The sequence below is a fragment of the Barbus barbus genome (assembly GCF_936440315.1).
Source record: "Barbus barbus genome assembly, chromosome: 19".
NCBI classification, from domain to species: Eukaryota; Metazoa; Chordata; class Actinopteri; order Cypriniformes; family Cyprinidae; genus Barbus; species Barbus barbus.
The window spans coordinates 3,267,829-3,283,440 of NC_136747.1; the positions used below are offsets into that span (position 1 = coordinate 3,267,829).

Sequence of the window (15,612 nt, forward strand, 5' to 3'; positions counted from 1 at the left end):
AGCAAGAATTGATACTGCTGGACTTGTAAAACGTCTTAGACCAAGAAGGGCCATCTTCTCCTGCCTGTCATCACGTGCGTTTTATGTTACTTCCTGAATGTAAGTGCTCTTCATCGTTCTGCAAGAGTAAACCTGAGGTGGTTTAGACAAGAGGAGTGATGCGCTGAGTGATTGACAGGAGGCGTGACTATGTAGAACTGCTGTGTGTGATATGAACTCACAGTTCATAGGGCTTTAGTTGCATCTTACAGGAAGCGGAGAGCTTCCAAAGCATCAGAGGGATCTCATTGTTAAAAGGTATCAGTCAGGAGAAGGGTACAAAATAATTTCCAAGGCATTAGATATATCATGGAACGCAGTGAAGACAATCATCATCAAGTGGCGAACATATGGCACAACAGTGATATTACACAAGCACTGGATATCCCTCCAAAATTGATGAAAAGATGAGAAGAAAACTGGTCAGGGAGGCTGCCAAGGGGCCTACAGCAACATTAAAGCTGAGCTGCAGGAATTTCTGGCAAGTACTGGCTTTGTAGTACAAATGGCAACAATCTCCCATATTCTTCATATGTCTGGGCTATGGGGTAGGGTGGCAAGAAAACCCTCCAAGCCTGGCTAAATTTTGCAAAAACACATTATAAATCTCCCAAGAGCATGTGGGAAAATTTGTTATGGTCTGATGCAACCAAGGTTGAACTTCTTGGCCATAATTCTAAAAGGTATGTTTGGCACAAAAACAACACTGCACAACACCAAAGGAACACCATACCCACAGTGCGGCATGGTGGTGGCAGCATCACGCTTTGGGGCTGTTCTCCAGCTGGAACTGGGGACTTAGTCAAGGTGGAGGGAATTATGAACAGTTTCAAATACCAGTCAATACTGGCACAAAACCTTCTGCTAGAAGCTGAAGATGAAGAGGAACTTCATCTTTCAGTACGATAACAACCCAAAGCACACATCTAAATCAACAAAAGAATGGCTTCACCAAAAGAAAACTGATGTTTTTGAATGGGCCAGCCAGAACCCAGACCTGAATCCGACTGAAAATATGTGGGGTGATCTGAAGAGGGCTGTGCACAGGAGATGCCCTTGCAATCTGACAGATTTGGAGCATTTTTGCAAAGAAGGTCAAGATGTGCCATGCTGACAGACTCATACCCAAAAAGACTGAGTGTTGTAATAAAATCAAAAGGTGCTTCAACAACGTGTTAGTTAAAGGGTGTTCAACCACATTATTTTAGCTATTTTTTTTACTCCACCTTTCCTAAAAGATTTCAGTTAGTTTTTTTTTTATTATTATTTAGTTGTACAGGTTATAGTTTACATTAAAGGAGGAAAATGTTCTGAAATTATTTATCTTAGTCTCATTTTTTTTTACATCACAGAAAACTGGCATTTTAACTTTTTATATCCACTTTAAGTGGTTACAGGAGATGCACTTCAGATGGAAACGGTAATGCATGTTTTGGTTGACGACTTGCACTGAAATGCATCTAAATACCAGGAAAGAGGGTTTCTATAATTTGCAGGCATCAGGGAGCTGCTATCAATATGTGGGAGGCTCTTGGAAATTCTGAGGGAGGTGGGATGTCTGAGATGGGTTCTTGTGCTGATGACTCAAGTGAGAAAATTAAATGGAAAATGATCTGACGAGAATACCAGGAAAAAAACATCAGTCTGGTCTCAAAGAGCTGATGAACTGATGAGGATATTATGTGTTGCCTTGCAAAGAGTTCAAGAGCCGAATAGACCTTAATAAGACCTGTTCTGAAAGCCCACTAAAGAAGAAGACGCTGAGCTATTCAACTTTTAAATCATGGCCAAAAGAGTATGACACTTATATGATTCAGATCAAATGGATCTTGTCAAGAACTTGTCACAGACTCCATCACCTGTAAAGCAACAGAAAACATTCAGTGTTTGAACACCCCTGAACAAACTGATGAATCCTCAGCCATTGATAGACATCATAGGGCTTCTGTTGGGAATTCATGGGAAGTTGGTATCTTCTTGATGTGGCAATGCAAAAAAAAAAAAAAAACAACAACGGGAGGATGCCAGCAAAAGGCTATTCCCTGATGGATGAAGCTGCAATATCCACATCAAGGAGAAGAGAAGATGCCTCTGGGGTATAAAATCATTATTAGGGTTATTTAGGTAAACGGCACCAGCAGTGGTGATGACAGGGTTGGGAAAACTTGATGTGTGTAACAGAATTACATCATTTAATTACAAAATAAATGTAATTGTAATCAGTTACATTTTACTGAGAATTAAAAAAAAAAAATGAATTAAAATTAAATTAAAATTAAAATGAATAGTTTAAGAATTACACAGTGGGTTGCATCTCCCACATACAGATTTGATTGATTTATTTCATAAGTTGCATTGACTGCCCTAAAATATGAGACACCATTGTTTCAGGAGTTTAGGACACATGCTTATTCAGTAAATGTTTTATTTCCTGTTTGGATTAATGTATTTGCTTTACTTTTTATGATTAACTTTTTTTTCTAAGCTATCGTTAGATGCCAGTGTTTCCTATCATAACTATGCAAAGATTTTATTTCAAAAACATTAGCATAGCTATTAAACTATTTCTTGTTTTGGTTTTTATTTAACCTCAGAATGATCTCAAAGTAAGTCTGATTTTGTGGTGGCTGTGCTTTAAAATTAAATTATTATAATCTTAATACAAGTGATGAAGGATTTCGAAAGTCTGACAGTGTTGAGTACTACTCTAAGGTTAACCCTGCCTGGTTTACATGTTTTAAAAAGATTTAAAAATGACATAAGAAAACATTAGAAATTTAGAAAGGTAATCAAAAAGTAATCAGTTACATTACTTTAATAGGGTAACTTGTAATCTGTAACCTATTACATTTCCAAAGTAATCTTCCCAACACTGGTGATGATGCACAAGAAGTCTCTCAATGAACCAGGTGTTGTAGAGCTTGGGGACCTCTTCTGTAAAGTCATTTCAACATATTCATGAATAGAATATAGCTGTTTCTCATTATTATTGTAGAATAATAGCAGCATAGTTTTTTTAGTGTACTGCTTCTGTTGAGGTGCAATATACTCCAGGTTCTTATTTAAAGTGTAGACTGGATATTTTACCAATTTTTATTTATTTATTTAAATTTTTTGGTTGTAAAAGGGAAGTTAAACTGACTTCAAGCATTTGTGCAGTCAAAAAGAAAGAAAACAGTTTATGCACCCCTTTTCTGTATTTCTGAATTGATCGTAATTTGAATTACAATTATAGATGAACAAAATCTGACGTAACTAATGACACACACTACTGCACTTTTATTTATTTAATACATTATTAATCCACAATGAAGTTTGGAAAAAGTAAGTGAACCCCATAATTTAGTCATTTGTTCAGTAGATTCTTATTTAGCAGCAAAACATTTCCTGCAGCTGCTCATAAAAATCCCACACCACAAATTCAGTTTGCTATTAGCTAATTCATTATGCCTTAGATCAGAAAACATTTTATACGCAAGCAACAAAGAAAAAAAAAGACATTCAAAGGGTTCACAAATGTATTATTGACTGCATATATCTTTGATACCCCAATGCAGATTTCAAGATCAAAGCTCAGACAAGTATATTATGATTGAATACATAATATCTGATGGGGTGGCCAACAATTTGTTATTCAGTGATAATATTCCTAATAGACGCTGCCTTCTCTCTTTATCTCAGGATACAGGTTTGCATTATTGTTTGGCCCAGTTTTAAGGCATGTTAACACTTTTTTGAATGAATAAATGAATGGATGAATGAATGAAATAAACTACACCTCTGTTTAATGCATTTTACATGGCTATCACTTTGAAATGGGTATGTTTGGAATAACCCAAACTCTCCAAACTATTTCCCAATTCTTCTTGAGCATCAAAATGACCACAATCAATCAATCAAAAAGTTACATTCATGTAATACTTCTATCTATTTGCTATTTTTCATTGGCTTCTCCTCCCAAGCTTTCTCCAAGAAATGTGTACTAACAAGGCGTGCATATGAGAGTTTATCGGGCAGATGTGATTAGGCACTCACCCCTCTGAAGTTGCTGGAGGCCTGGAAGTAGATGAGATAGTTCTTGCCGGGATCCAGAGGTGTATTCCAGTAGCCGTTGTAGGTGTGGTTGTCCCCTACAGTGAATGGTGTAGCCTCAGGCAAGCTGCTGGGCGTGAGTTCGGCGGTGTAGTAATGAGGTGGAGCACCACTTGACCCTGTTCCTCCTCCGGGACTCTCCCCATGGGAGGAGGGAGCAGGGAAGCACTCTGTGCGACCCAGCTCTCTCCGCCTCACCTGTCTGGAACCATTCTCCTCCACCACAATCACATGATAGGCACTGTACAGGAAGATGGAGCAGACTTTACACACTGAACTGAACCACATTGTATTTGCACTCACTGTAACACTGACTTCAAGTTCTTAGTGAAACAATCACTAAATAAAAAATAAAAAAAAAAGTCGTGACGTATTGTCAAGTATGGTGACCCATACTCGAAATTGGTGCTCTGCGTTTAACCCATCCAAGTGCACACACACAGCAGTGAGTAGTGAACAAATGCACACACACACACACACACACCGTGAACACACAACCCGGAGCAGTGGGCAGCCATGCTGCAGCGCCCGGGGAGCAGTTGGGGGTTCGGTGCCTTGCTCAAGGGCACCTCAGTCGTGGTATTGAGGGTGGAGAGAGCGCTGTACATTCACTCCCCCCACCTACAATCCCTGCCGGCCGGGGACTCGAACCCGCAACCTTTCGATTACGAGTCCGACTCTCTAACCATTAGGCCACGACTTCCTAAATAAAACAAAACTAAATTATACCATGAGATGTTTATATCATGGGATGTAAAACATAAATAAATAAATGCCAGACAGAACACTAGAGGAAGCAATTTAGTTTGCCAGGGAAACAATTTTGTTTCTGTGTAGCTTAGCACAGAACTCAAATGCTGACAGCTGGAGTTGTACATATATCAGCAGTTTTCCATTTTAATGGATTTTAAAGTCCTTTTATTGGTACACACACACACACACACACACACACACACACACATAAACATATATATATATACATATACATATACATATATATATAGGCTATATATATATTTTTTTTTTTCTTTTATTGACAAATTTGACAATTGATCACTTCCTCCTTTGAAATATGGCCCTTGTGAGTGTACACAATGCTCCCAGTGATTTTTCCATTCTTCATAGCATCCATAGAAGTCTTCAAGTGGGATGCCATTCAGAGCCTGCATAGTGGCTCTTTGGACGTTGTCCACACTACCAAAATGGTGTCCTTTCAAACCATTCTTCATCTTTGAGAAAATGAAAAAGTTACAAGGAGCCAAGTCGGGGGTGGTAGGGAGGCTGGGGAAGCACTGTGATGTGTTTTTCAGCCAAAAACTCTCTGACAGCCAAAGCACTTCGACTCGGTGCGTTGTTGTGATGCAGATGATAGTGCAGCTACCCAATTTCACACAAAATTGTATTGCATATCACTGTTCCAAACTTGCTTGCATTTTTCTTAATACGAGGCATTTGTACAGAGTGTCACAAAAAAAGTTTCAACTCTGAATCTGGAATGCAACTAATCAGTGCTCCAACGTATATACCTTGCACCCCACCCTAAGTGACCTCGGCCTGCCTCTTTATATATAAATATATTTATATACACTCACCTAAAGGATTATTAGGAACACCATACTAATACTGTGTTTGACCCCCTTTCGCCTTCAGAACTGCCTTAATTCTACGTGGCATTGATTCAACAAGGTGCTGAAAGCATTCTTTAGAAATGTTGGCCCATATTGATAGGATAGCATCTTGCAGTTGATGGAGATTTGTGGGATGCACATCCAGGGCACGAAGCTCCCGTTCCACCACATCCCAAAGATGCTCTATTGGGTTGAGATCTGGTGACTGTGGGGGCCATTTTAGTACAGTGAACTCATTGTCATGTTCAAGAAAACAATTTGAAATGATTCGAGCTTTGTGACATGGTGCATTATCCTGCTGGAAGTAGCCATCAGAGGATGGGTACATGGTGGTCATAAAGGGATGGACATGGTCAGAAACAATGCTCAGGTAGGCCGTGGCATTTAAACGATGCCCAATTGGCACTAAGGGGCCTAAAGTGTGCCAAGAAAACATCCCCCACACCATTACACCACCACCACCAGCCTGCACAGTGGTAACAAGGCATGACGGATCCATGTTCTCATTCTGTTTACGCCAAATTCTGACTCTACCATCTGAATGTCTCAACAGAAATCGAGACTCATCAGACCAGGCAACATTTTTCCAGTCTTCAACCGTCCAATTTTGGTGAGCTCGTGCAAATTGTAGCCTCTTTTTCCTATTTGTAGTGGAGATGAGTGGTACCCGGTGGGGTCTTCTGCTGTTGTAGCCCATCCGCCTCAAGGTTGTGCGTGTTGTGGCTTCACAAATGCTTTGCTGCATACCTCGGTTGTAACGAGTGCTTATTTCAGTCAAAGTTGCTCTTCTATCAGCTTGAATCAGTCGGCCCATTCTCCTCTGACCTCTAGCATCAACAAGGCATTTTCGCCCACAGGACTGCCGCATACTGGATGTTTTTCCCTTTTCACACCATTCTTTGTAAACCCTAGAAATGGTTGTGCGTGAAAATCCCAGTAACTGAGCAGATTGTGAAATACTCAGACCGGCCCGTCTGGCACCAACAACCATGCCACGCTCAAAATTGCTTAAATCACCTTTCTTTCCCATTTTGACATTCAGTTTGGAGTTCAGGAGATTGTCTTGACCAGGACCACATCCCTAAATGCATTGAAGCAACTGCCATGTGATTGGTTGATTAGATAATTGCATTAATGAGAAATTGAACAGGTGTTCCTAATAATCCTTTAGGTGAGTGTATATATATATATATATATATATATTAAGGCTGTCAACGTTAACGCGTTAACGCATGCGATCAATCAAAAAAATTTTACACGTTAATATTTTTTGAACGCAAATGAATCGTTTGATAAGGTTTGACCCCAACTTCTGGTCGTCATTGCAGCACAGAAGGAAATCTATCATTGTGTGATAAGGTTACAGGGAACCAGTGTTACCAGGGTCACGGTTTCCACGCACAATTGGGCTATTGTGAAAATACAGTCACGGGAAAAATTACAGAACTGTGGGTTGCGTTTTTTTTTTGGATACTTTATAATGTACCGCGTCCGCCCTAAGTGTATATAGACAAATAAAAATGAAAATAGATCCTTCTACTAATGTGTATTATACTTGGAATGTATACCAAATTCAGTTTGTTGTTGAAATATAATAATTTACAGTCATAACTTGTTTCATAAAAAAATATTTAAACGTTTACATTAAATAATTAAGAAATCACTAACAGGTAAAATTAATATAACGAAGTATAGGCCTAGTCTAATATTTCACAAAATGCTCTTCACTAGACTTAATTTTTCTAGCAAATACATGTTACGAGCTGTAGCTGAAAATTATTTCACCATTGATATGTTATGTATATTGTGTTTATTACCTCACGGGTGCTCCTCTGCCCAAGGCTGGACGCAGGAGTACAGTTATGGTGCTCTCAGATTCACTCAGTGTAGAGGGGACATCTTCATAATCAAACGCAGGTGCTGTGAAGGGAACGAAAGAACAAACAGATGTGATTAAGAAACTGATTGTGCCAGCGTGAACACTGTCTGAGTGACTAACAGTGAACTAGTCTTTTGTGCTGATCCGCAAACTGTATTGAACGATTTATTTTTATATTGTTCAGATTACTGACTCAATCAGTTAGTCAGTTCAACTCTCTGATTCGTTTGCAGTTAACAGCTCACTGGAGGGGAAGAATATCAGTAAACAAATACCTAAAATACAAGTTTCGAATGACATGAGGATGAGTAAATAGACAGAAAGTTAATCTTTGATCTATTCTTTTGAAAAAAAAAAAAAAAACAACCACCCAGCAACTGTAACACACAAAAATCTTTCAAATTAGTCTTGGTTTTCCACTGACTTGAATGCTTTGCTCCACAGAGAACAAAACCCACCCCAGACAGAGCGCACCACACAAGGGCAATGAAGCACAGTAATGGAGGCGGATGAGAGCGATCCACAGTCTTTTATAAAGTCTCTTGAGGGGTGAGCGCAGAACAGAGCTCCTGCTCCCATTCCTGCTTATTATCGGAAGTCAATTAGTGAGCCGGTACAGGGAAACGGGTCAATGTCTCAGCCTTCAGCATACCAAAACAAGCAGAAAATCTAGAGTCGAAAGAATGAGAGCTGCCATCACTGCGCTAGTGTTAGATCTGAGGACTGAGGGATGTTATGATTTACTTGCTTATAGGAACAAACCTCAGAAAGAAGCACACAAATAAACACAGAAAAGTTTCACTGAGCTGGATTACTATCTGTGTGTGTGGAGATATTTCAAGACACGTTCATGCAAAAATCACCTATTCACCCACAAACCCATTTAAAGCAAAGCAGGGAAGCTACTGAATGATTTCAGAAGACTTTGAATGCAGTACATGAATTGCATAGACAAATATTAAGGAGCCTTTTAAGGCAAAAAAAAAAAGAAAAGAAAATGCTGCTGCAATCAGTTATAAAAACTTAAATTTTGTTGAGATAACTTCTCCAACTCAACTAAACTAAAGTTAACTACACTTACACACACCTAAACACACTTTTGTTGAACAACACATTACGTAGTCTAATGTTCAGTTTTAAGTTTTGATAACTAATCGCAGCAATCTTTATTTATTCATTTATTTCTCTGTATGTCTCTTTGTCTGTCTGTCTATTTATTTATTTATTTATTTATTTGCCTGTCAGGATCCTGGACTGTTTTGTTGTGTTTTTGCTCGTCATGTGTTCACTGTGACCCAGTTTCTCCCCAGTCTGATTGTGTTAATTTGCTCCAGGTGTGTCTCGTCGTCTTCCCCAATTACCCTGTGTTTATAAGCCCCAGTCCTTTCAGTTAGTGTTTGTCAGTTCTTAAACGTCATTCCTTGTATTCCTGTGTCTCCTACGTGTGTGGATTATTAAAGATCGTGCTTTGTATTACTCCTCGCTCCTTCGTTCCTTGCTCCCTGGTCAAGCGTGACAGAAGAATTGACCAAAAACAGTTACGCCTGCGTCTACCCTACGTTTTGTTTTCCGTTTTTTTCCCTCAGTGTTTTTATTTCCGTTGTGTCCCATGAATCCATTTGTCCAGCCCGAATTCCTCCTCCTCCTGCTGGAGCAGGGGACCGATCTCTCGAAGACCATACATGTTCCTGATGTTAGCTAACACCACCAGCTACCCGGACGACGCGCTCTGCTCATTCTATAATGGAAGCCTAAACACCGCGTGCAGAGCGCTGTCGTCTGAAGATGGTCCTCGAGAGGATTTTGCCACCTTCGTGGAGTGGACTCTGGCGAGAAACGGATCGCCCCTCACAGTCTCCCCTGAGGATGATCTCGCCAGATCCACTCCAGACCCAGAACCCAGCCCACCATCTCCCCGCCATGCGGAGCACCAGCCCAAGCCCACCGATGACGGAGAGCCATGTCCCGCTGCGATTTGCGATCCAGCGCGAAGCCGAGCGACTGAGCGGATGATCGCCCCGGAAGTTGAGCCCAACCCATCAGACCAGGTGCGAGAGCCGGCATCAGTGTCCATCACGAGGGAGCAAGCCGTGGACGGTGTGAGCGCGGAGTGGAGCTCCGCCCCCTGCACTGCGGCTGAGGGTGAGCTGAAGATAAATCTGGGACTGCTGGACAGAGGGGGGGCGTCCGATCCTCCAGTGCCCGCTCCTCTAAAATGCCCTCCTGTGCCTGCTCCTCGCAAGTGCCCTCCAGTGTCTCCGCTGGTTCCATCCAGCACCGCTCCTCCAGAGCGCCCTCAAGTGCCCGCTCCTCCAGAATGCCCTCCTGTGCCCGCGCCTCGAAAATAACCACCCTCCCACCCTCTCCTGCCTCCTCCACCGCTGTCGTCTGGCAGCCCCCCCGGTCGCCCTCAGCCCCCTATCTGTTCGGTGCGAGCCCCGTGGATCTGCCATCCTCCAGCGTCGCCGGGGCTGGAGTATCCCTCACCTCCAGCCTCCGAGGCCCGGACTCCGCCTCGGCCCGTAGACCCAGTGGCTCCACCTCGGCTCCTAGCTCCCTCACCTCCACCGTCGCCCCTAGATCCACCAGCTCCACCGGGCTCCCTCGTCCCTCCGGCTCCGCCTTGGTCGGGCGTCGACCCACCATCGCCTCAGGACTCCTCTGGCTGCGCCTCGTCGCTCCGTCCCACCGGCTCCGTTGGGCTCCTTCCTCCCTTCAGCTCCACCTGGGTCCTCAGTCGCTCCAGATCCGCCGTGGATCTCCGGGTCTCTGCCTCGGTCACCAGAGCCCTCGGCTCCAACCTGGCCCCCCGGATCCTCGGCATCTCCCTGGCTCGTTGGCTCTCCGTCTCCGCCTGCTCTGCCGCCGTTGGTCGGCCCCCTGGAGTCGGCGGCCATCCCTCCTCCATGGCTCCTCCCACCGTCGGCTCCACCGTGGGCCATCTTTGCGGCTGTGGCCTGGGTCCAGCTGTGCGCCTCCTGCTCCGGGTCTTCCTGTCTCTTCCCTGGCTCCACGTTCCTTCGTCGCTTCCTTGGTCTCTGTTTGCCGGCCCCCTCCCGGATGTCTGTCCTCCTCCTGAGCCGCCTCCCTAGTTCCCACCCGCCCCTCCCCTTTGGATGTTTCAACAGTGCGAGGACGCACCTTCCGGGAGGGGTGCGATATTGTCAGCATCCTGGACTGTTTTGTTGTGTTTTTGCTCCTCGTGTTCACTGTGACCCAGTTTCTCCCCAGTCTGATTGTGTTAATTTGCTCCACGTGTGTCTCGTCGTCTTCCTCAATTACCCTGTGTTTATAAGCCCCAGTCCTTTCAGTTAGTGTTTGTCGGTTCTTAAACGTCATTCCTTGTGTTCCTGTGTCTCCTACGTGTGTGGACTAATAAAGATCGTGTTTTGTAATACTCCTCGCTCCTTCGTTCCTTGCTCCCTGGTCAAGCGTGACACTGTCTGTCTGTCCATTTATTTATTTTTTTATTTATCATTTTTTATTTTTTTATTTTATTTTTTATTAAAAAAAATGTTGAAGACACCACAGGTTAATAGGGTCAACATTTTAACTAATAGATCTCACCATACTTCCACAGTTGCTTAACCACAGTACATTAACACAATTGTTTTGTTTACACATTCTCTGAAATGTTGTATATATAAATGCCCTTATCTAATTAATACTCTAATACTCTATAACTCCATAACTCCATAAATTAGAAAATTATGGAAGCCCGATTCCGCCACTGAATTAAATATATATATATACTGTATATATATATATATATATATATATATATATATATGGTAATTGTGACTTTTTATCTCTTTAATAATATCTAGACTTTTTTTCTCACAATTCCAACTTCTAACACATAATTGTGACTTCATATCTCGCAATTTGAAAAGAAAAAGTAACAATTTTTTATATCTCAATCAATTTTCATTGCGAGTAATAAAGTCAGAATTGTGAGATATACACTTGCAATTGTAAGAAAATAGTCCTTATTTTGTGTCCTCATAATTAGACTTTATAACTTTATAACTCACAATTGCAAGTTTTTATATCACAATTCTGAGAAAAGTCAGAATTTTGAGATGTAAACAAAATTGCAATGTAAACTAAATTATGTGTGTATGTGTATGTGTGTGTGTGTGTAGGGGGGGGGGGGGGGTGTCAAAATTGTGAGATTAAAAAGTCACCTTGTTTTATTTTTTAATCAGTGGCAGAACTGTTACTGAAGTGTTTTAGGCTCAGTGCATGAGGGGAAAATAAACTGAACTGAACATAATGTAATCAGAATAGATAAAAGGTCATAAAATATGCACCTACATATGTATTTTAGATGTTTTCTTTCCACTAGTTTGAATGAAGTCAAGTTGTGGAAACAAAATAGCCCTATGTTTGGGTGTGTCTTACACTACATTACCCATAAGACTTTGGGGATAGGTTATGTCAGTGCATGCGTCTGGAAATATTAAAAAGATAAGAGTTTTGCATGTGAGACTGAGTTGAACTGTTGAGCTGTTGTTCTCAATAAAATCTCAAGAGTATGCAGACATTGTGTGAGTGCCTATGTGACAAGCCCCACATCTCAAATTGACCAGTGGATGAAATAATAACGGTTTTGCTTTTTTGTCTCTTTGGAGCTTGACGTGGTCAATAAATGAGCATGCCTGAAGTAGCGTATATAAAAAAAATGGCTGAATTTTTGGGTCAACTATTACTATTATGAGGCTGTTTAAACAGGATTGTCCAAATCATGTTCATTGTTTGGTCAGAACCATCAAAGAGTCTGAGACTAATCAGTTTCTCTTTCATTTTCAGTTTATTGAGCCGCAAAATGCAAAGTCAGAGGTTTTTACCAAAAGCCTATAAGTTCATTGGTGGAAAAACGATTTCCCAAAAGGATCTGCCATTTTCCCTTCAGTTTACCCAGTTCTCCCCTCAGTTTGTCAACTTAAGCCTGGGTAAACCTTGGTATCAATATTTTTGCTGTTCAGAGAGTCAATCTCGCCAAAAGAGTAGCTTTTGCCTGACTGCGATTACGTCTAAATGAAGTCCAAATAAAGTCTAAATAAATCCTGAAGCAATTAAAAGGCCCTCGCAGGCATCTTACATTAATTCCAGCGATAAAACCAAAGCCCATCTAGCTTCTAGTGGAAAACTTATAATTAAGTACTTTAGATTCAGAGAGACGCGACTGAAAGCCAGCAAAGTTGTAGGTTTTCTGTTGAGTCTCAGATCCCAGAATTCCTTGTGGCAATACGCATTTCCTCACCTGAGATATTGGTTGTGATTTCGGTCAGGGCGGTCTGCCCAAAGCCCTTGGCGGTGCGGGCCCGAACAGACACCAGGTATGTGGTGCCGGGGTGAAGCCCGGAGAACATGTGATACGTCTCGTTCTTTAGTTTGGAGACGGTGCGCCGTGGGCCGGGAACGTTGATGCTGGGATCTGACGATTCGATGCTCTGGTAGCTGATCTAAAAACAGGAAACAGAGGATCATTGTTGATGCATCTCTGTCCAGCTTCACTTTAACCACAACAAAACCTGATGTATTCACTTACATTACTTTAAACAGTAGCAATCACAGAGTCTTATTACATTCAGAAATTACAGTATATTTTTGACTCATTTAACCCCAGCTGAGATTTTACGGTTCCGTTTTTATCCATGGAAGAGGAGTCACATTCTTTTTATACATATATAAATCTGTACCACTGAATATATGTAATATAAAATGTAATAGCACGCATGTATGATTTCATCCAGAGTTAAGGAATTGATTTTGGTAACCGCATATGCTTCTAATGACAAAAGAATTCAAAGAATAACCAATTTCTAATTCTGTCTCAATTATATGATAAAATGCCCCCACCCCTTCCCCCGACAATATGGCTTCTCATTGGAAAGTGAAACATATAAGTAGTAGCAACTTTACATGGCTGCTCACTCTAATGTTAACTAGATAAATTAGCATTTTTAGTCACATAATCACATGTTTGTGAGTAGTGTGGAAGCTGTTAGCATGCTACTGTGTGACACTGAGCAATCACTCACACTTTTTTTTTCCTGTATGCATTCATTTTCACTCATAAAGATAAGAGTATATATATATAAAAGAGTATGCATGTACAGTGGGGATTTTTTTTTATTTGATCCCCTGCTGATTTTGTGCATTTGCCCACTGCCAAAGAAATGAAAGGTATATTATTTAAATAGTAGGTTAATTTGAACAGTGAGAGACAGAATTACAACAAAAAAATCCAGAGAAACGCATTTCAAAAAATTTTTTTAAATTGATTTGCATTTTAATGAGTCAAATAAGTATTTGATACCCTATCAATCAGCAAGATTTCTGTCTCCCGTCTGTCTTTTATACAGGTAAGGAGTGGAGATTAGAAGCACTCTCTTAAAGGGAGTGCTCCTAATCTCAGCTTGTTACCTGTATAAAAGACAACCTGTCCACAGAAGCAATCAATCAATCAGATTCCAAACTCTTCACCATGGCCAAGACCAAAGAGCTGTCCAAGGATGTCAGGGATAAGATTGTATAGATCTACACAAGGCTGGAATGGGCTATAAGACCATCGGCAAGCAGCTTGGTGAGAAGGTGACAACAGTTGGCGTGATTATTCGCAAATGTAAGAAACACAAAATAACTGTCAATCTCCCTCGGTCTGGGGCTCCAGGCAAGATCATGCAAGAGTTTCAATGATCATGAGAAAGGTGAGGAATCAGCCCAGAACTACACGGGAGGATCTTGTCAATGATCTCAAGGCAGCCGGGACCATAGTCACCAAGAAAACAATTGGTTACACACTACCTTGTGAAGGACTGAAATCCTGCAGCGCCTGCAAGAAGTTGTGGAAGAATATTAAATTCCTAATCGGTACCAAAACATATACAGAGCTTCCCCCTTGTATACCGACAGACTCCACTACAATTACAGATAAAAAGCAAATGCTTAATAGTTTTAACAGTCACTTTATTGCATCAGGGTCTTTATTTCCAATAAGTAATAATGTGATTTCTGATTTAGAATTTCTTGAAGCTGAACATAATTTATGGACAAGAGAGTTTGTTTTCCAACAAATTACTCTCTCTGATGTTTGTTCTGTTTTAAAAGAATTAAATGTAAATCGCCAGGTCCTGACCATATTGCCCCTGTTTTTAAAGCTAGCAGCTGATTTTATTTCTCCTCTATTGACATATATTTTGAATCTCTCATTAATAACTAATACAATTCCTAGGATTTGGAAATCAGCATTTGTTGTTCCTCTGTCAAAAGGGGGTGATCTTTCTTCAATGGATAATTACAGACCTATATCGAAGCTCTGTACTTTCTCAAAAATTTTGGAAAATCTAGTTAATAAACAGTTGACGCAGTATTTAAATGATTATAACATCTTGTCTACTAATCAGTCTGGTTTCTCTAAAGGACACAGTACTACTACAGCCACCTTAAAAGTTTTAAATGACATCGTGGAGTCCTTAGATAATAAACAACATTGTGTATGCCTTTTTATTGACTTAGCAAAGGCCTTCGATACTGTGGATCACAACATGTTAGATAGGCTTAGTGTCACAGGCTGATGAGGCACAACTGCAGGCAGACGACGGAGATACAAACAAAGGGTATTTTAATTAGAATATCAAAAGGTAGACAATAAATCAAGCTTACATTGACGAGTACGGACGAACACACAGGGAGAACTGAAGACTTATAAAGGATGGGCCAAACATAGGAGACTAATGAGATAATTACAAACACAGGTGAACTGAATGACTAATTAAACTGAATGGGGAAAACTAGGTCACAGGGGAAAACAGAAAACCAGACATGTAACACTTAGATGGGTAGGACTATCAGAAGATGTTATTTTATGGTTCACTGCTTACTTAAAGGGTAGAACCCAATGTGTCCAGGTGGAAGGTGTTCAGTCAGATCTTTTGGAGGTTGTCAAGGGAGTTCCACAAGGATCTG

At 41.1% G+C, this 15,612-nt stretch overlaps 1 protein-coding gene across 1 annotated transcript in view; it reads right to left on the reverse strand.

Moving 5' to 3' along the window:
- The window catches only part of LOC306885840 (receptor-type tyrosine-protein phosphatase U-like), a gene marked incomplete at its 5' end in the record, with an annotated part of 272,816 nt that overhangs the window by 81,299 nt on the left and 175,905 nt on the right, over window positions 1-15,612 (reverse strand). The window contains 3 exons of the mRNA XM_079442620.1: window positions 4,075-4,372; window positions 7,577-7,679; window positions 12,905-13,106. Of these exons, the coding sequence (XP_079298746.1) occupies window positions 4,075-4,372; window positions 7,577-7,679; window positions 12,905-13,106 (603 nt within the window). The remainder of the gene's footprint in view (window positions 1-4,074; window positions 4,373-7,576; window positions 7,680-12,904; window positions 13,107-15,612) is intronic.